We start from the raw sequence: 20,960 nt of genomic DNA on the forward strand, positions 1-20,960 counted from the left end.
TTTAGTGTTTTCTACAAATAGCCTTATTCATAGCCTTGTACATTATTTCTATTTTTATCCTATGTTTTCATAGTTTGCAAATCGGCTCTTTCAATGATTAAGAAATGCAGCACAGTGTTCTTAAGAAATTCAGTTTTCTTTTTAGTATATCAAATTATCCAGGCTCTCTCGCTTTTTTCCATTGTAATATTTACGCCAACCCAAATTCAAATAGTAAATACTTCATTTCAACCAAGTCAGTAAGTTAAATCATAGATAAAAAAATATGGTTAAATGTTTGTAGCAAACTGTTTAATTAGTAAACTTATTGCCTGTTTACAACTAACATGTTCTTCTTCTCACTTTTAATTTTTAACAACAGCTGGAGTTTCATAACAGTTTTTGTTTACCATGTTAATCTTATGGAGAAATACGAAACTTTAAAGGGCCCCAGGGCCTCACTCTCTAATTATTTCCCTAAACAGAAAGTTTCCTGCACAACTTCACGTTACGCTCTTTCCAATGACACCAAAAACATGTCAATCGGTTCAGTAGTTTCGGATCGGAGGAGTAATTGTCACAAAAAAACTGCTTGGTATTAAATTAGTATAGATAGCGCTATTTATTCTTTTACTTACTTTTTAAATCAGCTGATTTCACTGTTGAGTGTTGAGTTGACGTTTACGTTACTTTTACTTGAACCACTAACATCTGGTAAGCAAAGCAAACAACATAACCTATAAAAAACAAACATAACCTAAATTACATTTTTATTTTTGGTATACTGTACAACTTTATAATTGAACTGTGTGTTTGATAAGTTCATGGCGTGTCTATTACCATTTACTTTTATATATAAAGTCAATGCTATTGAGCACAAACAGTCATTTGCTGAGGTACAGTTTCTTAACTAGGCTATGCTAATATCATGGTAGGTGTATGGCTCTGGGGAGTGGGATTTTTTAAGCGAGATTTATCCCTATTAACTAACCAAACTTGATGAAAATGAAAAAAAATCACATGAAGGTTTACTAATGGAATCGAGAGTTTAAATTAAATCGATTTTATTATAGCCCAGTAAAGAAACTGAACCTGTTAAAAATATTGGTATATCTGAACTTTCAATTTGATAATTTCAATCAATATTAAAACTTAGCATTTAGCTAGCTGCTCTTAATAAACAAATAGCTATTTTCAAGAAAGGAGATCTCTGTTGTTTTAACTTGAAATGGAGACCTACAGATTGAGAAGGGCTATTCACGTCACAATATATATATTTTTTCCAATTCAAAAAACTAAGTTAAATACATCTAATATAGCTTTTTGGTTTCAAGGTTTTTTTTGAGGGTTTGATGTGTTCATTCAGGATGTATTTGAGAAGGATGGATGCTGTTAAGGCTCAATTTTATTTTTTAATAAACTGATTAGTAGAAACATCTTTTTTGTAAATCAACCTATTCCTGTTTACTTCTACTACATTAAGCACATATATAACCCTATCCTAGGCCTAACCAATTTTAATTTTTGTAACAGATTTCCCAGCCTGCCATGGAGGTCAGTTCAGGTGTGCCAACGCCCTCTGTATTCCACTGAGCTACCATTGCGACGGCTACAGAGACTGTGTGGATGGCAGTGACGAGGCTAACTGCACGGCGATTGCATGTCCTGAAAACAAGTTCCTGTGCCCTCGCGGAGGGCCCAACAATGTTCCTAAGTGCATCTCGCGCGCTCAACTCTGTGATGGCAAGAAGGACTGCGAGGACGGAGCTGATGAGAAAAATGCATGTTGTGAGTCCAATTTCTTTGTGCAAAGATTTTGTCTTCTGTGCTATACAGAAATAATTTAAGTTATTAACTTAAGGATTTACATGAACTTAGCCTACCTATCAGTAGCCTAGTTCCAGTCTCAACAGCAGGGGGAGTCTCATGTTTTGGCTGAATACCATTTTGAAACATATCAGTCCAAGGGTAAATGTTAAGCCTGCTTTAGTACCATGACATATCCCTTGACAAGTTTGATAGGCATATCCCTTTACCTACTGTCCATGCAGTAGGTTAATAATAGTAAAACATTGCTGCATCTATACAATCAATGCCTATCAATATTTCATTATTTTATAGGTAACCACCGGAATATTATTTGGATCCATTAATTCACACCTTTAAATCCTCCATTTTCTGCATAGTAGAAAATTCAGTTTTAATAAGTGTATAGGAAGGAAAGGAAAGGAACAATGTCCAAGTTTATAAAATAAAACATGTTTGCTACAGGGGCTATTTTAAAGTCTTCTGCATCTTGAATTGGCTAGTTTTTGTTTTTGTTAGATGCAGTTTTTTAGTCCATTTAGTTGTAGGTGTACCTATTTGGTTATTGTTAATTTTTATTTTATTTCAGCAACCAGTAACTGTGCCTCGCTCAACTGCGAGTACAAGTGCCAAGCTTCGCTCAACGGAGGAACCTGCTACTGTCCCGAGGGGCGTAAAATATCCAACGACACTCGGACATGCATTGGTAAGATTTGAAAAGACTATATTAATTACTGGTATTACAATATTAGTTAAATGTGGTATTCAATTATCTTTAATCTCTAAACAAGTAAATTGCTTGGAATAAATACTTTTTATATTTTTATGTGGCAACATTTGCTTCTAGATTAAAATTTCTATGAATTTCTTTGGTATTTTTTTATCAGTTTACCATATTAGAAATAAACAACTTTGATTTTGAAAGGTTTAAATGAGGTTAATAACACAATACCGGTACTTGCCATATCTAAATACTGTAAACAGTGAAAAATGTTTGGTCTAATTCAGAACTGAAGGAATCCAATTTCAGCTCATCAATCAAAGTGAGAATTTCTTTGAGCGTTTCGAAGAAAAATACAAGTAAACTATGATTAAAAATTGAACACTTATTTTTTATGTTCTCCAACAATAGATAGAGGAATTTGGGAGAAAAGTTATAATCTTTGTAGCAAATTTCACAGTCAATGGCTATTTTTAATTGTTTACTTTCTATATAAACTAAAGATACCCATCTATTTTGTGTATAGATATAGATAAAGTAGTAAGTAACAAAAACCACCAAGTAGTTTATTAATAAATCAATGGTTTAATGACATTAAAACAACCATTAAATTTCTAAGATTCATTTTGAATTTCTGACTTAGAAATTCACACAACTTAACTAATTATTCCAATTACTGGATGTAAAAAAGGATTCGACAACTCAAAGAAAGTAAAATATACATAATATAATAACTTGCGTTTTTAGTTAATTAAAATGTATAAAAGTAGAAAAACAACATTTGTGCCGTCACCAAACATAAGGCCAAGGCCCCAGAATATAAAAAAGGTTAAATCTTCAAGAGACCAATCGACAACAATGCTGTTCTGAGTTCAAAAGCATACAAAGGTATCGCTTAATAATATCAAAGTTTTACCAAACACTCAACTGATATCAAGTGGAATAGGAATTGTTAACGGTTAATTTCCATCAAAGTTCTCAAAACTCAACCCTTTGATTATAAGGTTCTGAGTTTTAATCGTTTCCTAATAAACAAAGTAACAAACTCGTGACGAGGAACTGTAAAAGAATTCGGAGTATTTTAAAAGTTTTAATGAGTTTTGTTTTAGTAATTACAAGGGTTGAGAAGAAGAGCATCGACTTGAGACGTTCTTTGGGCTTTGTTGTTTGGTTGGCGTGGCAGGTTTCTATCAAGATAATTTTTGATTAGTTGTAAAACATTCTAAGAAATGTTATCCAATTCTTTAAGATTCAGACTAAGTTCAATCAACTTGTGTTTAGAATTTGTATTTTTATGATTATTTGATGCCATATTAGTATTTTTTTATGGTTTTACGTATAGTAAGGGAACTGTTCAAGCTCTGCTCTTACTATATTATTATCCTCGTTGACCTTTTCTTACAGATAGCAACATTAATGGATAGATCAGTGAATTTTGGCATCTGCGTCTGGTTAGGATTAAGCAACCTTTAGATTCAAAGGCTAGCACTATTATAGCAAATCATCTACTCAGACAAATAATTTGTTTATATACTGCCTCATCATAAATATTTTCCAGTAATTGTGTAGAAAAAAGATAGCGAATTTGCATGTGTCAGTGATAATATAATGAAGATGTAGAGTAGAGAGTTACTTTATGTTTTGATATGATTTTTTTGTGTTATAAATCTTAAACCCATTTAACTCAAATAATTATTGTAAGTATTGTTTTCTTTTTCTTAAGTGGTTTAAGAATTATAATCAATTACGGTAATAACAATAAAAAAAAATTGAAACACTTAAATTGTTTTAATAAAAAAATTATGATTCTGAAGTTGAAAAAGGTCGGTAAAATTTGTGGTAAAAAAAAAAAAAAAACGAGCTTTGATGATGAAAGTAGTCTTTAAATATTGCCTCAGCCATTTTTATACCAAAGTTCAAAAGAGTCCGATACATATTGCTAATGTGAGTGGTCGGGTAGCAGAGGGTGTTTTTACATTATTGCTCCAGAAACCTTTTTGTTATCTCAGAAATGCTTTTAATAGATTACCACTACAAAAGCGAAGCTATTTAAAGTTCCTTTACTGAAATGTTTCTAATATTTTTACAAAGTAATATAAATTTTAGAGCCAATTACGGGAATTAAATCTTAAAAGCTATGAGTTTTGAAGAATTTGTTTTCAATGGCCAGTTGCTATCAAAGCTATTATAGTTCGGCCGCTTAGAAAACGACCTGCGCGCTAATGCTAAACCAATGCTGGAGGAGGTCGCTTTCTAAGCGGCCGACCTATAGTTAGTTATTTAATCAAAATTTGCTAACTAATATGATTTCCTTCCAAAATTTAACTAAATATTTCTGGCTATTACAGAAGTTAGAAAGTGTAACGATTGATGATGAGTAGTACCGGTATGGAAATATATGTTGCTACAACCTTGTTTGAGATCTTAAATTTGCGTGGTGAATTATTAACTTTAACTTAGCTCTAGCACAGGATTATTAAAAAAATAACCCTAGACACCATCAACTAGTGCTAGACACCACTTAAAAGTACCATTGAATGTTTCAGGTACGTTAATTTTAGCTGGGAATAATTAATCTATTTTAATTAATCTTGAAATGGTCAAGAAAAAGTTAATGTTTAATGCTCTTTGTCATCATTAACAATTTGTTTCAGACCACAATGAGTGTGAAGAGTGGGGCTTCTGTGATCAACGCTGTACAAACACCCAAGACTCTTACACTTGCTCCTGCTTCCCGGGCTACCAGCTGGTCGACAAATCCAGGTACCCTTTTAAAAAGTTAAACATATGCTATGTCTTCTCCTACCTAAAGATAGATTTATAGTTAACTAGATACCTAAATAATCCTCTTCGGCAAAAATAAAAAACAGTAGACTCCCTCTTATTCAGACTCCTTCGGACCGAGGCTAGTCCAGATAACTGTTATTCCGGTTATCAAATGTATCCTAAAACTCGGTGATGTAAATTAGGAACGCCAATTAAGCCAATAATGATTATTTACCTTAAAATAGTAAAATTAGACATGTGATTACTGGTTTCAAACCTTTTCCACGAGAAAAGTAGTTTCAGTATCACCAACTTTCCACTTCCTACCGATCCATTCTGGTTAAAGAAATACATTCCGATGTGCTGGTATAAAAATTGTCTGATTGAAGAGACGTCACTTTTGCCAAGTGTAGTCCGGTTGAATTGATGTCCAGTTAAAAGGTGTCCGGGTAAGAGGGAATCTACTGTAATATCTTTGCTAAAACTCTCTTTAGGTTTTGTTTAGAAATTATCTCTTATGATTTTTAACTCTACAAGTTCTGTCCCTAAAATATGTAACTAAACACACAATTTTCGTGGGTTGTGATAGGTCCTCTGTTTTCAATGCAGTGGCCTTTGTTTTTTTTTGTGTTCAAAAGCATATTATATTAAATAGGCTTTGGACAATTATGTCATAACACTAGCCTATTGCATAGCCAATTGCTTTTTGAGATTTTTTAAATCCGAACCAAAATCTCCATAGTTGGTATCTTACCATAGTTGGCACAGAGTTGGTATCCAACCATCGGACAAGATACACCCTCACTGCTGCTTTTCAAGTTCTTTTAGAAACCCCACTTTAATTACGTTTTGTAAAAAGTGAAGAAAGTATGTTCATATAATCAAACTTTGTCAAATATTTTCATCGCTTCCTTACCTATCTGTTCGTTACAGGTGTGTGTCTCCCAACTCAGAAAATCTGCAGGTTCTGTTTGCTCACGATCGTTCTGTCTACCGCATGGACTCGCACGGCCGCAATCAGCAGCTCGTCGCAAACACCACGGCTGCCAGCGGACTGGACTACCACTTCACCAAGAACCTTCTGTACTGGACTGACACAAAGACGAAGAAGGTAAGTTAGGGTTTGAAAGAAATTTTGAATCGGTTTCCCAATCTATTTATTTTATTAGTTACCAACTTATCTTGGTTGAAATGTTTTATCTGACTGCTTTGCCTTACCAAATTGGTGACTTTCATATATCATGGTGTATTTTGGAAAATATAGGATGATTGATACAGTGTGTACAGGGGAAGTCAGTGAAACATGTAAAACCAGTAAAATCTATTGATCCACAAGTAATTGTTCAGCCATTGTACTTAAGGAAAGTACAACCCCAAAAAATAAATAAATAAAACAACTCATTTATTCTCAAATTTGGGGAAGTTCAGAAGCTATTCCACTTTGTTTGGCTGCCAATAAAACCATGCAAATACCAATAGGATCAATTTTTTTTTATTGTGGACTTTAAATATGTCATAGTTTATACTAAAGTAACTCAGCAGGATTTTCAAAACTTGTAAAAACATCTTAAAATCTCACTTGTACATTTTGTTCAATCCTTGTCAAATATTATTATTATTATCAATTATCAATTATTTAAGATGGGGACGCCACTATGTGCGTATTTTAACCCAAATATGAGTGAAGGATGAGTGTAGGATGAGTGGCGCGATCTTGTAGTCTTGTTAGTGACTAAGGCCGACATGTTCCTTAGACACAGCTGTTAATTAATAGCCCATACAGCTAATGGCAAACAACATTATTAAAACAATGACATTTTTCAGATACACAGCCAGATCCTGCAAGAACCGAAGGGACCAGCACCGTACCAGCAAGTGCCGGATGACATCCAGCTGCCCGGTACTTGGTCTCCGGTGGCACTGGCCGTTGACTGGGTCGGAGACAAGCTGTATGTGGCAGACTCTGTCGGACAGAAGGTGGACGTGTTTGAGTGGAATGGCCGATGGCACGCGATTGTCCTGAGTAGCAACCTCACTAGCCCGGCAGATATTGCTTTGGACCCTACATCTGGGTAATACAAACTCTTACTTTTATTGAATCAGACAACCGATCGTAAACTAATCTAAACCCATGAATTACAAAAAAATGAATCACTCGCTACTTTACTTCGTATTTCAAATATTGTGATTGTGACTTATAATAAATGTATTTAACTAAAAACTGCTGTTTTATAAACATTTAACAGCCATACCACTTCTTAAATTATTAGCTGGAGTATAACTGATTTCTCTCTCTCAATGTCAGAGGATAATCTATATTTCCTTTAAAATACTTTCAAGTCTTTAGTTTCACTGTAGAAATAAATTAATATTAATATTATGCCTAGGAAGTAGAAATTGTTTCCACATACATTAAGCTATACAATTTCATGCTCCAAAATGAATAGTTTATGTTTGTTTATCTACAACAAGCGAAACAAAAACTTACGACTGAACCTTCAATCGCATCTTAACCTGGTAAATAAATTACTAATTGATATGACAGTACTCTTGGAGCAATGACAAGAAGTAGACACCTTCCTCAGGAGGAGCTCATAGATAAGATGCTGAAGTTAATTTAGCAACTCAGGTTTGACAGACTCTGAAGTTCCATGTGGGGAGCGCAAAAAGCCCATCAGTGGCTGACGTGGACAAGGTCGTGGAACAGTACAAGGTCCGCCTCTACAGAATCAATTAATCAATCAACTCACCGATATTTTGTTGGTTGTAGATACATGTTCATAGCAGACAGCAACCAAGTTCTGAGAGCAAACATGGACGGAACCAACACCAAAGCTATCGTGTCCGAGGCGGCCTACAAGGCGTCAGGAGTGGCCGTCGACATCCTTGCGAGACGTATATTCTGGTGCGACTCACTACTCGACTACATTGAGACTGTTGACTACAACGGAAACTACAGGTTCCTCATACTCAGAGGTAATTGGATTGTTTTAAAACCTTGTAAGGCACCATGTTTCCATTAGCAAATGCCTGATATGTTGTCATATACAGTAAGGTAGGTACTGTGTTATATTGTCATTTAATGATCTTGATCAGACTGAAAGGCATGTTTCGAAGGTAAACAAGGCAAAAAAACAGCACAAAAGACGAAGTCCAAATTATTTGTTGGTGTAATTTGATTTTGGATTGCCTTCTTTTGTTCATGGTACACATTATAGTATTCGTAGTGTTTGGCTTAGCCTACTTGTTATATGAGTAAGAACCACCTTCTAAAATATCTAATCCACCAACTTGTTGGTCCCATCATTATTTCATGTGCTGCTACTGGTAAGTGACTTTAGGTGCAGGACTGATACATTTGAACTCTAGCATATATCCAAAATATTAAAGGGTTTAAGAGAAAAACCAAAAGGTTTTGGTCTCTTTTCCTTTTCACAAATTGCCAATTTTGTAAATGCAGAGAGGAAAAAGATGAATGTAGTGTAGCCTACATAAAAACACATCGTAAAGGAATTGTAGAGCATAAAATTCCGCATCCATTGAGTATCTGGCGATGAAAATTGAACCATAAATAAGTTATTTATAGTAATTAAAATAATGTTATATGAGATGTATTGTTCAAATGTATTATGTAGCCATAAGATGTGTAGCCTACACACATTCTAACTGTGTGCTGCTTTTATTTCAACCTGCCTTAGATATCATTCATCTTAAAAGTAATTACTGCAGATTCAGTAACAAAAGAATGACTCCAAGGTATTCTTCACTTTAATCTCTTCAAGTTAACCATCAAGTTAACCAAGTAAACCAACTCAGTCTCATTTCTGCTCCATCAAAGTATTCTAATTGCAAACTGAGTTTAATTATAAATTAGATTCAATACTTTAAAAAACATCGTTATAGGCTAAGTTTAGTTCAGCCAACTGCTCAGTCCCCTTACAACCTTATCTGCCAAACTCAAAAATTTTGCTCGGCTTGCAGGACAACCAGTGCCATCTCCATCGCGCCTGGCAGTGTTTGAGAACCGCATCTACTGGTCGGACGGCACCAAGCAGGGCATTATGAGTGTGGACAAGTACGATGGAGCCAACAGCATCCAGGTCGTTTACAAGAACAAAGAGGTGCGAGAACCTAAGGCGGTGAAGATTGTTGACACACTGGTACAAAGACATGGTGAGTAACCACAATGTTCTTAAGAATCTTGAGCAAGAGAAATCTAAGAAAAAATTACAAAGAGATTTTCTCAAAGAATTAAGAGAATTTAACAAATTATTGTTCAGTTGAATGTTTAACCACAGTCAGATTCTAATTAAGTTCTGAAATAAACATATTTAATTTAGTCTAGTAGTTTTACTCACCTAATAATTGTGTTGTCCGGTATTGCATCAGATTCGTTTTGCCTCCCTAAAAAAGTATTCAATCCTATTAAAAATTTGCAATTAGGTAAGGGGCCCCCTTGTTTAGTTATATTTTACTGTTCTGATCTCATTTTATGTAATCCTACTGTAAAAATATTATCTTGCTGTGTACATACCAATGTCCGTAGAACTGAATGCCAACCTTAATTTCTCAAAAGTGATATAGTTTGTTACTCATTTCCTTTACCAAAATACATTATGTACATCTAATTCATGTATTTGCTATCAACCTACTATTGCTATCGGTCTACCAAGATCCAAACCCAAGTGCGTTTTCTACTGGTTTTTTTGTGGTTTCTTATCTCTACTGCTTCTGTCCTGCACTCGGGACTGTTTCAGCTCGCAATCCCTGTGGTACTCGCAACGGAGGTTGCCAACACATGTGTGTTGTGACGGCCAGCTCAGAAGAAGGAGGTCTTGGCTACCGTTGTGCATGTCACATCGGCTACCGTCTGTCGTCCGATCTCCGTAACTGCAACCGTAAGTTAACAATTAAGATATTTTTATTATTATCATCACTATTGACACTATCAATTGAAATAGGGATGATATCTGGGTGCATATTTTAACCCATATATGCGTGAAGGATGAGTATTGAATTGAGTGAGATGATTTGTATAGCTTTGTTACTGACTAAGATCAGCTGTTCATCAGCTTTAGCCAGGATAATTTTTTAAGTCTAATGATTAGTGACAGGTGGTCCTATCTCGAACCATTAAAAAGTTACTGACTTTTCTCAGTACTAGTGTTTAAAATAATATATTTATCTCAATATAGCTCAGAATACATTACTGTTGTGTGGATTAAGTTGTATAAATGCGAGTTAAGTAATGTCAAAATCAGCATCTACATTAAATTAAGTCTGCTCTTCCTCCTATATTATAAAAACAGAAAAATAAAAACTTTCTACACTAACACACAACCTTAAAGTCACAATCTCAACTGCAATTGATTCAAACTTTGACGCTATCAATATAATATCCTTTTTCGATTTCTTACAATTAATTAGTAACAAATTTGAAACATGCTCAAACCATCTGTTTCTCTCATCAGTGGTGGAAGACTTCCTGCTGTACTCCCAACAAAGGTTCATCAAGGGTAGAGTGATAGACCCGGTGGTAGAAGGGTTCAGCGATGCGATGCTCCCCTACGTGTCCCGACGTGCTCGCTTTGTCGGGCTAGACTTTGACGCTAGTGACAACTACATTTACTACTCTGACGTTCTACAAGATGTTATCTACAGGATACACCGCAATGGCACAGGTTTGTTGTATAAAAAAAATATAAAATAAATTTATGTAATTTACAAGATTGTGTTTCCTACTTTTTCCTTTAATGTTTTAAACCAGGCTCACCTTAATTGGTAAAATATCCAGCGCTGTCCTTTCCAAGCTGACAGAATTCACTACCTAATCCTCTATTTTTATTTTGATCGCAAGTTTGGTCATACTTAAGGCTCTTTAATGCATGACTTAATCCCATTACTCCTTCTACTTTTAATCTCTTTCTCAATGAGACTTCATTTTGTTTACAAGTATTCCTTGTTTGGGTTTGAAACACTTTACCGTCAGCTAAATTTGTCTGTTTCCCAGGTCGAGAGATTGTCCTCGCCTCACAGAACGAAGGAGTGGAGGGATTAGCAGTTGACTGGGTAGCCAAGAACCTATACTATATCGACAGTCGCAAAGGCACACTCAATGTACTGAGCACTCGCAACGTCACCTTCCGACGAACACTGCTGAAGAATCTCAAGAGGCCGCGAGCTATAGTTGTACATCCCAATAAAGGGTTAGTGTTGAAAAAAAATGATTAGTTATTTGTTTTGACGATTGCTTGATTTGATGTTTAAGTGTACAGTCTGAAAATTGTTTGAACACCTCAATTACATCAAGCTTGCTTATTCTGTCCTTTGTCTCCTTAAAGCTTTAATAATTGATATTTTTCTGGTTTTTCACAAGCTTTTACGTTTAAAGTGGGTGATGTTACGTAGTGTATGTGATTGTTGTGAACATTTTAAGCTGTTTATGGGAAAACAAAAACATACAACATGTCTCACAAATCTCCTAAATTACCTTTGTGAAACATTTTTGCAATCAATTCAAAGTCTTGTTTTCCTTACAAACATTAAAAATCACACCAAATATAAATATACGTGGTTGTCACAAAAAGTGTTTAACTCTCACTTATTCTGTGTAAACTCATCTAATGCACATGTACATTTATTTAACAAGCTTTTCCTCCAAGTATTTGTTACTTTATTGTAGATGCACTTCTTAAATACATAAAATAAAATTTTTCATGCATATTTTCATATACCTATCTTTTTCAGCTTCATATTTTTCTCGGAGTGGGATCGACCTGCCAACATCAGCAGAGCTCACACTGACGGGAGTAACCTCATAGTATTCCGTAACGTGACTCTCGGCTGGCCCAACGGACTGTCTGTGGACTTCCGAGCAGATCGTCTCTACTGGTGTGACGCTTTGCTGGATCATGTGCAGCACAGCAATCTGGATGGGTCAGACGTACGGACGATCTCTAGTAGACTTATCCGACATCCGTTCTCAATTGTCATCTACAATGGTAAGTTTTGTTGTGCACCCACTTGAGCTTGTACATATTGTTTTTTTTTTTGTTTTTTTTAAGGAAAGGCTCTATGCCAGAATTTTAAATTTTAGGATAAGAAGGATGAAAGCTAGCTTACCTTGAAGAAGTGAAGGTAGGCCATAGATTTTATAGAAGACACACTGAACACACAATCTTTCGTCACTTGGGGGGACTATTTCAATTGTAGATAAAGTGATTGAGAGTTTACAAAATGGCAGCAGTCATGGATGTTGCCACATATCACTAGTTTATTTACTACTTTGTACATTATGTAAGCAAATTTGTACAGTCGACCTTATTAATTTACACATTTGGTTTCTCGCAGACTGGATGTACATCACAGACTGGCGACTGGACGCAATCATCCGGCTGCATAAACTGAGCGGAGACAAGGAGGAGATCCTGGTGCGAGAGTCGCAGAACAACCGTTTGTACGGAGTCAAGGTGTACGCCAAGAGCGAACAGGATGCAGACAACAGCCATCCCTGCTACAACAACAATGGCGGCTGTCAGAAACTCTGCTTTGCTGTCCCCTCCCCGACCAAGACTGGAATTGGCTCAACACTTAAGGTTGTCAAATCAAATTAAATCATCCCTTATCACCATAAACATTTGTTTAAGCATTGTCATCATTCAAATACAATTACATACTGATATGAAACATACATGGACAGACAAAACAGAAACCTCTATAAAAAAGGGGAAATATTGACCTAGATGATTTGCTTGAAAACAGAGTGGTGAATCAAGTGTAGCTTTATATATTTTTGTTTGTCATAAAAAAATAATTTATCATCATTGACTGAAATGGGAACATCTTGCACTTTAATTATAGTAGTAATCCGATATATGTATAACGGATAATCCTCCTTGATAGGTGCATTGTGGGTGTCCTTACGGAGAGAAACTAGACCCGTCAGGCGATGGACGCACTTGCATCTCCGACCCGGAGGCTGAACCACCCGTGACAGCGTGTCCTAACAAATGGGACTTTACCTGCAACAACCAGCGCTGCGTACCCAAGGCTTGGGTCTGTGATGGAGATGATGATTGTCTCGACAACTCTGACGAGGAGCAGAACTGCACCAGTGAGTAAACAATTGTATTATGATTTTAGAAAGTGAACACTTCTCTACAATGGAATGATTTAGTTTGGTTTGGTGTTTTTGATTAGCATCACATATTGAGATAAACATATAATATCTCTGAATGTTTTAATATGTACTGAAGTTTTCACTAGTACCCCAGTACTACTACTACGATACTTGGATCAGCACTCCAGCAGGTTGAAATTAAATGAAAATTAAATGAAATGAAATGAAAATGCTTCTTTATTGAGGCGAACTTAGGACCTCATGGTCCTTCATACAATTAACCTCTAGTATCTCTAGTATATCTCTAGTGTACTTCTAGTTAACCTCTACTGTAGGTTGGCAGTTTCCTCCTTATTAAGTCACAACTTCCTCAAAAGCCCTTGTAACTGGTATCATAATCTTGATTTGGACTTTAATTTTAGGTTTGACGAAAGAAAATAAGTAAAACTATTTGTTGGGAGGCTAAATACAATTTGGACTTTATTTACAATTTGTATAAATGGAATTTTAATTTTATAAAATTTATTTTTGGTGCAGCATCCTAAAAATCTAATAGGTATTGTAACAGTTCACATGCCTGACATTCAGTCAATACATTTCTCATGGAGTTTTGTGAGGTAATAAAACAAAAGCAACCAAAAATTTTTAAAGTCACTTAGTCTATTTTTCAACTCATGTCTTAATTTCCAGAGCCAACGTGTGCACCAGGAGAGTTCCAGTGTTCTTCAGGACGATGTGTTCCTATGACTTTCCGCTGTGATTCGGAGAATGATTGCGGCGACTACAGTGACGAAACAGGTTGCGTAAATGTAACCTGTTCCTCGTCACAGTTCCTTTGCGAAAACGGCAGATGCATACCTTCTACTTGGAAATGTGACTCGGAAAACGATTGTGGTGATAGTTCTGACGAGGGAGATTTCTGCGCAGAGAAAACGTGCGCTTACTTCCAGGTAATGATGTCAAAGTCTTTTTCAGTAAAGAAACTAGTCGGCTAAACTTTTTTTTTTTTTTTGTAAGAAGTAAATGAAAATGTGGTCTAAATTATTTTTTTAGTTGTAGGTCATTTTAAGTACTACCTAACCTACCACTCCCGATCTTTGTGACCATTTATTTTTTGCTCAGCTTCCTTAAAATCTAATGGTTCTTGTTACAGTTTACTTGTCCGAGATCTGGCCACTGCATTCCTCATTCCTGGGTCTGTGATGGAGACAACGATTGTTTTGACAACCAAGATGAAGAAGGATGTCCACCAATCACATGTTCCGCTACACAGTTCAAGTGTGCAGATCTGCGTCAGTGTGTGCAAGAGACCTACAAGTGTGATGGAATCCTCGACTGTAATGACGGAAGTGATGAACTCGGATGTGGTAAGTCAATTTTTATTTTATCCTTGTTTACTTTTACTCTTTATTTGTAATAGTTGTAAAATTTTTCTTAATTTGTTTACGATAAAATTGGAAATCAGTAGAGTTTGTTTGTTATTTGTATCAGGGATTAAGTTTTCTTCATAGTTTGATGAGTCGATGGTTTAGTCGGGATAGCATCAGTCTTCGGATCCATAGCTGCGATGACATTCTGTGTCCTGTCACCTGCCACTATATTTTATTCAACACATGTACTGTACAGATTGCTTTGCTGGATGTCCTCCATGCACAGGCTCGGGGCCTATATGGACAGGAAAAATCCAAGGCTAAAAGAGGCCGGCTACCTCTTAAAAAATATTTGAAAACATGTTAATTTGTATGCTTGTATGGTTAATCTTAGGGATAGTATCTGACATTATCTAATATTTAAGAGAACAATACATTTTGAATCAAAAATGTCAGAGTAAAAGACTAACATCACAAATTAAATTAGTATCGTAAATAAAAGTTAGTTTCTTGGTAACTAAAATGTTTACACCGTTGCTCCCTTGTAGATAAAAAAACCAAACCAATATGACACCTTACTAAAGTACTAAAATATATTGGTTTATGTTTAGAAAATATTTCAATAGTAGTATCAGCAAAGTTTTGACACAAACAATCGACAGAACTTATTTTATTAGCATCAGATTTTACAATTTGGATATAAACTGTTAGAAATATAATGTGGTCCTAATATTTGCTTCAATAAAAGAAGTAGTTAATTTAATCTCTAATCTATACTTTTTCAACCAAGAAACAAACTCCTGTCTACGATTTCCAGTGTCTCTATCACTTGCCAATGTTGTTGCAGCTACTCTTGCCCCCAACACTTGTGACAGTGAGAAGCAGTTCAAGTGTGAGAAGTCTGGCATCTGCATCCCCAAGGCTTGGCACTGCGATGGCACTCCTGACTGTGATGACGAGTCTGATGAACCTCCTACATGTGGGGAGGTAAACACTTTCTTTGTGGTTATAGTTTTACAGTTGTTATGTAGAATTAGTTACAGAAGAGGAAGTTTGACAAATATAGGTCGATTTTGAACTCAGTACAAAATTGCTGGGATTTATAGTTTGTATGATATTATGAACGTTGGTAGAAAATTGTTGGATAGCCTAGGTACAATTCTTCTATGATGATTTTTAGAGAATCCTAAACCCTAGTGTACCATGAAAGAAAGAACACCATTGTAATTTTTTTTTGCCTACATATTTAAACAATTATTCCAAAGCAAGTTATTTTTAGGGCAACCTAAGCTTTTGAAACTTGACAAATACAAACCTCTATAACTGACCCTTAATTTTAATGGTTTAATGAAAAAAGAAAAGACAAATAATAAAAGTATAGATATCTATTGTAGCAAAATGGCATTTGTCACTTGATTCTGTCAAAAACATTAAATAGGCCTACCTGTCACTCAAGTTTTGATGGATTAGAATATGAAATACAGCTGAAAGAGTACAGTCGGTAAAACAATGTTACTCCCTTTTAAGAGCAACGAAAAATTTTTAATGTCTCGTAAAAGTTTGTCGTTAAAGTTTACGTCAATATATTAATTATTATGTAAAACTAAAACACTATATAATTTATACTCAAAATAATCCTCCCATAATCTGATGTTTTCTGTCCATTCACAGGTGGCGTGCCAGATGGGCTACTTCAAATGCAACAACTCCCAGTGTGTATTCAAGGCGTATATCTGTGACGGCCGGGATGACTGCGGAGATGGGAGCGATGAAGATGAGAGACACGCTTGCAAATCTCCAGGCATCAGGTAAATCCAGGCTAAACACTAAGTGCTCACAGTAACCTTGATGTGCAGATAAATGATAAATTAGTTCTTCGTCAAAAGACAGTTTACAGGATATCCCAGACAGCTACTCATTGCACCAGTGATGTCTTAAGAACGACAGCCACATCTGTCACTGATGATACCAAATCCATCTTGAGCCAGTATACGAGCAAATGTGTCATGTCAGGTCTTAAGGCAGTGATGAGAGCCCGGCTTGAAGCCCTATGTTTCTCCGACCATTTTGCTCTATACCATCAGTGACCCTGCCATTCACACTAAATCCGGTTTTGAGTCATTAATATTGCTCAAAACTAAGATAATAACATTAGGAAAAGTAAAATATATTTCCAAACATATTTGCAATTTAAATAACATTTTCAACTGTTTCAGATGTGAGTCGGATGAGTGGAAGTGTCCGGGAGTCACGGACCGCTGTATCAAACTGTCCGGAGTTTGCAATGGGAAGCCGGACTGTCCGAACGGAGCTGATGAAGGTCCAGGATGTGACCTGAACGAATGTGGGCAGAAGTCTGGACAGTGCTCAAACGGATGTGTGGAAACCCCAGTTGTGAGTAGCACTTTTTGGACTATAGATGTTATTAGTCTGTTTAATTGACACTTTATTTTATATAATCCCTAATCGTAAAATTTTAATTCTCGTTAAAACTGTTTAAAAATAGTATAAAGATGGATTGCACGACTTCTGTTGCATCACAAGAAGGAATATAATGATAGAAAATTGTGACAACGCTGTTTTAGTGGAAAAAGTAAGATGCCAAGGTAGCTCCTTAGTCTGATATATTGGACTCAAGAAAAACATAACCAAACTTTCTCTTACAATATTCTATGCAATCAAAACACATGAAAAATTGCTAAAAGCAATACAAAATGTTCTAAAAATCTAGGAGTCTAGCTCAGAACTACTGTACTACTTTTTACTTTTGGCATACCAAAAGCTATAGGTCTGGTCAAAGGCTGGGCGTTTTAAGGTCTTGCCTTACTGGCTAGCATACAGAATATTAGCTTGAGAGTTCCATTCCCATTTCAGTTAGGTCTAGAGAACTCACAAAGAGTTTGGTGGCCTATCTGAGTCAAGAGTTTTACTTGAAAAGCAACCTACATAAAATAAATGGTTGACAGTTTTAGTGGAAGTTGGCAGGATTGGTACATTCTTTTTGATTTGCATAACATCTTAGGCATTTTGCAATTTTTTGATAGGTATATAAAAAATAAAATTGAAACTGATATGTGATATGCGATGAGGGAAAATGTGATATAAAAAGGTATAGTTAAATTCCTAATTATAGTGCATAGAGTTTAAAGGTAAAACTGCTTAGTTATCCATCCAACTGTAACTGTAACTGTATTTCCGCAGGGTGCTCTATGTACGTGTCCCCACGGTGAGACTCTGTCCAACGACACCGTCACGTGCCAGGACGTTGACGAGTGTTCTCCGCCAGGCTTGTGTTCACAAGTGTGTACCAACACTAAGGGTAGTTACGTCTGCACCTGCAATGACGGATACCTACTGGAGAGGGACAACCACACTTGCAAAGCTCTCAGTAAGTTTGATTAAAGGTTACTCCACAACAAGTTACTTTATCTTTAGCTTCAGAATGTGCTATTGTAACCTTTTGAAATTCTGATGATAATATTTTTCTAAATAGTGAGTAACAGAAATTAAATCTGTTTTAAGGACATGAGGTTTATGATTTTAAAAGAGTTCATTTGGCTTTACTTTTTGTTTCCATTCCTAACAGAAAATTGAAAATATTTAATTTAATTACCGCTTTACCAAATTTTAATTTGAACAAAGAAGGTACAGAAAACTTTTTGTACTTAATATTGTAACAAATCAATTTCCATTGTTTGTTTTTTGTGTGATGAAAAATTTATGTGATATAAGTTATTACCTACATTCTTTATCTTGATTAGTGAAAAACACAAAATTTTTTCTTAGATCCGAAAAATATTAAAAGGTACATAAAACATAGAAAAATTAGTACACAAATCCCGCTAAAGCTGGAAAAATTACAAAATGAAAACCACACAACAATCTGCATGGTATTTAAAACCAGAAATAAAGATCCTATCAAAAACACTAATCAATTACTTAACAACGGTAGGAAAAAACCAGAGACACTCCTCCTTCTTAATTTGTTAGTTTTTTTATAATATCCTAAAAAATTCGGTTTGTAAAGATCACTTCTCGATTGTAAAAAAATCTATCAAGAGACTTCCGACTTCTCTAAATAGTTTTTTTTTACCAATGAAACCTTAGTACTCAAAATTACCAAATTGTTTTACAGACCACAGTGCAGCCTTCTTGATCATCTCCAACCGTCACTCAATCCTGATCGCAGACCTAAAGGACCAAGGACTAGAGAGAGTGCCGATAGTCGTGGAGAACGTTGTCGCCACAGCCTCCAACATGCACACTGGCACCATCTTCTGGTCGGACATGAAGCTCAAGAAGATCTCTCGACTGGACCGTGGTAGCGAACCGCAAGTGGTGAGTAACTTGAGTACTTAGTTGTGTGTGTGATGTATGGAAACAATTTAATTGAGTGTTAATTTTGGCCAGCCAACATCAAAATATTCATTGGAAAAAATTTGGTAGTCATCCATCTATTACTTCCTTTATACAAACTTTTGAGTTCATAATACCTTCAAAGAGTAACTAATGGCTGTTGTCATTGTGCACTATCAGTAGCGTTGTAAAACAAATTTAGCTTGGAAAAAAATGTGATCAGCTGTTTTAGCGGGTAAACGTCTTGTGATTACCAAGGCGATTTCCTGTGATATACTGCCGTATGGTAGGTAATGCCTTCTCTGGTATTAAAACATCTGATTATCCTTTGCTAACCAATGTGAATGATTATCCAACTGGGTGACTTAATCATTTATAGGCAAGCCTTCCTATGCCAGAATAATTTATGCTTCTCTTCTTCCAGAGTTTTATTTTTCTAGCTAAACAATTATAAGATTGAAAGCATAGAAATGTAAACCTTTTTTTTATATTTAAATTAAAATATCTTTCAGGTGATATCCACTGGACTTGACTTGGTAGAAGGACTAGCCTACGATTGGGTGGGAGGCAATCTTTACTGGCTAGACTCTCGTCTGAACTCCATCGAAGTGGCAACAGAAAACGGTTCTAACAGAGTTGTTCTGCTGAAAGAAAACATCACACAGCCGCGAGGAATGATGCTTGACCCCAGTCCTAAGTGAGTTAATTTGAAACTAAGGGTCAAACAGTTTTCTTATGTTCAGAAATGGTAGTTGCTGTTTCAGCTATTATGTGAAGATTTCAATAAGCTCAAGATAGTTTCTACTACATTTAGTACCTAGCAATAGATTTGTGATTTGTATATGTTTCTTTGTAAATCCTGCAAAACGCAAGCAACCCTTACTCAACTATTTTACATTGTCTTAGATCATTCCATCAATGAGGTAACCTAGTTGAAACCTTGCCGGAATATGGAATAGGTATCTTGTATGGCTTGACAATGTCACACTACATATCTCCTTATAATCGGCCTCTTCCTGCATGAATTGAATCGTTATTTTGACTGCCGTATATTCATATTTAAATTGAATCGGAATTTCGATGCATTGGACACCCCTACTCCCAAGCCTTATTGCTCATAAAAATAAATTACCTGCTTGACTATCCTTAATTAGTAATTAGTTATCTGTAAAATCAGGTGATAACCATAATGCTTGCCAATTGGGTCAAACCTAAATAATAATCCACTACAGTTTATTAGTTCATACGGTTCATCTAAAAACCATATTATGTTCCAGTGCTCGTTGGCTTTTCTGGACTGACTGGGGAGAGAACCCCCGTATCGAGAGGGTGGGTATGGATGGAACCAACCGATCTGTCATCATCAGCACCAAGATCTACTGGCCCAACGGTCTGACTTTGGACATTGCCAACCAGAGGATCTACTTTGCAGACTCCAAGCTAGACTTTATAGATTTCTGCAACTACAACGGCAGCGGACGACAACAGGTGGTGGCTGGTAGTCATTATCTGTTGCATCCACACTCTATCACGGTCTTCGAGGACACTATTTACTGGACAGATCGTCAGCTGAATAGAGTAAGTTGTACATTGTGTTGTTTTACTTTGTTTTCAAGCTGATAGGAACAATTTTGGCAAGTTTGATCATATATTCATTATTCCCTTCAGTGAAGTAGATATGGTATTCCTATAAAGTTGTAGCTAGTTTTTAGAATATAAAAGGTTTCAGTATATTTGAGCCATCAACAGATCCCATATATGTCTCTGGGGTTTTGAGTTCAAAAGTTTTCCCCTTAATGCATTTGTGACTTAAAGTCTAACAAATTAACATAATGTACTGCTG

General features: G+C 35.8%; 1 protein-coding gene across 2 annotated transcripts in view; it reads left to right on the forward strand.

The window, feature by feature from the left end:
- LOC129002433 (low-density lipoprotein receptor-related protein 2) overlaps positions 1-20,960 on the forward strand; it is a 374,692-nt gene that overhangs the window by 309,928 nt on the left and 43,804 nt on the right. For both annotated transcript variants that reach the window (XM_054430228.1, XM_054430229.1), the window contains 22 exons: positions 1,513-1,767; positions 2,375-2,491; positions 5,161-5,269; positions 6,206-6,383; positions 7,097-7,344; positions 8,043-8,248; positions 9,254-9,445; positions 10,030-10,170; positions 10,744-10,953; positions 11,283-11,478; positions 12,020-12,273; positions 12,623-12,867; positions 13,175-13,385; positions 14,082-14,341; positions 14,545-14,758; positions 15,609-15,748; positions 16,433-16,569; positions 16,978-17,155; positions 17,963-18,149; positions 18,897-19,099; positions 19,630-19,814; positions 20,395-20,695. In XM_054430228.1, coding sequence (XP_054286203.1) covers positions 1,513-1,767; positions 2,375-2,491; positions 5,161-5,269; positions 6,206-6,383; positions 7,097-7,344; positions 8,043-8,248; positions 9,254-9,445; positions 10,030-10,170; positions 10,744-10,953; positions 11,283-11,478; positions 12,020-12,273; positions 12,623-12,867; positions 13,175-13,385; positions 14,082-14,341; positions 14,545-14,758; positions 15,609-15,748; positions 16,433-16,569; positions 16,978-17,155; positions 17,963-18,149; positions 18,897-19,099; positions 19,630-19,814; positions 20,395-20,695 — 4,367 coding nt within the window. The remainder of the gene's footprint in view (positions 1-1,512; positions 1,768-2,374; positions 2,492-5,160; positions 5,270-6,205; positions 6,384-7,096; positions 7,345-8,042; positions 8,249-9,253; positions 9,446-10,029; positions 10,171-10,743; positions 10,954-11,282; positions 11,479-12,019; positions 12,274-12,622; positions 12,868-13,174; positions 13,386-14,081; positions 14,342-14,544; positions 14,759-15,608; positions 15,749-16,432; positions 16,570-16,977; positions 17,156-17,962; positions 18,150-18,896; positions 19,100-19,629; positions 19,815-20,394; positions 20,696-20,960) is intronic.

This window comes from Macrosteles quadrilineatus, unplaced genomic scaffold (genome assembly GCF_028750875.1).
Source record: "Macrosteles quadrilineatus isolate MER2022 unplaced genomic scaffold, UCM_ALF_1.0 Scaffold_9__3_contigs__length_116548681, whole genome shotgun sequence".
NCBI classification, from domain to species: Eukaryota; Metazoa; Arthropoda; class Insecta; order Hemiptera; family Cicadellidae; genus Macrosteles; species Macrosteles quadrilineatus.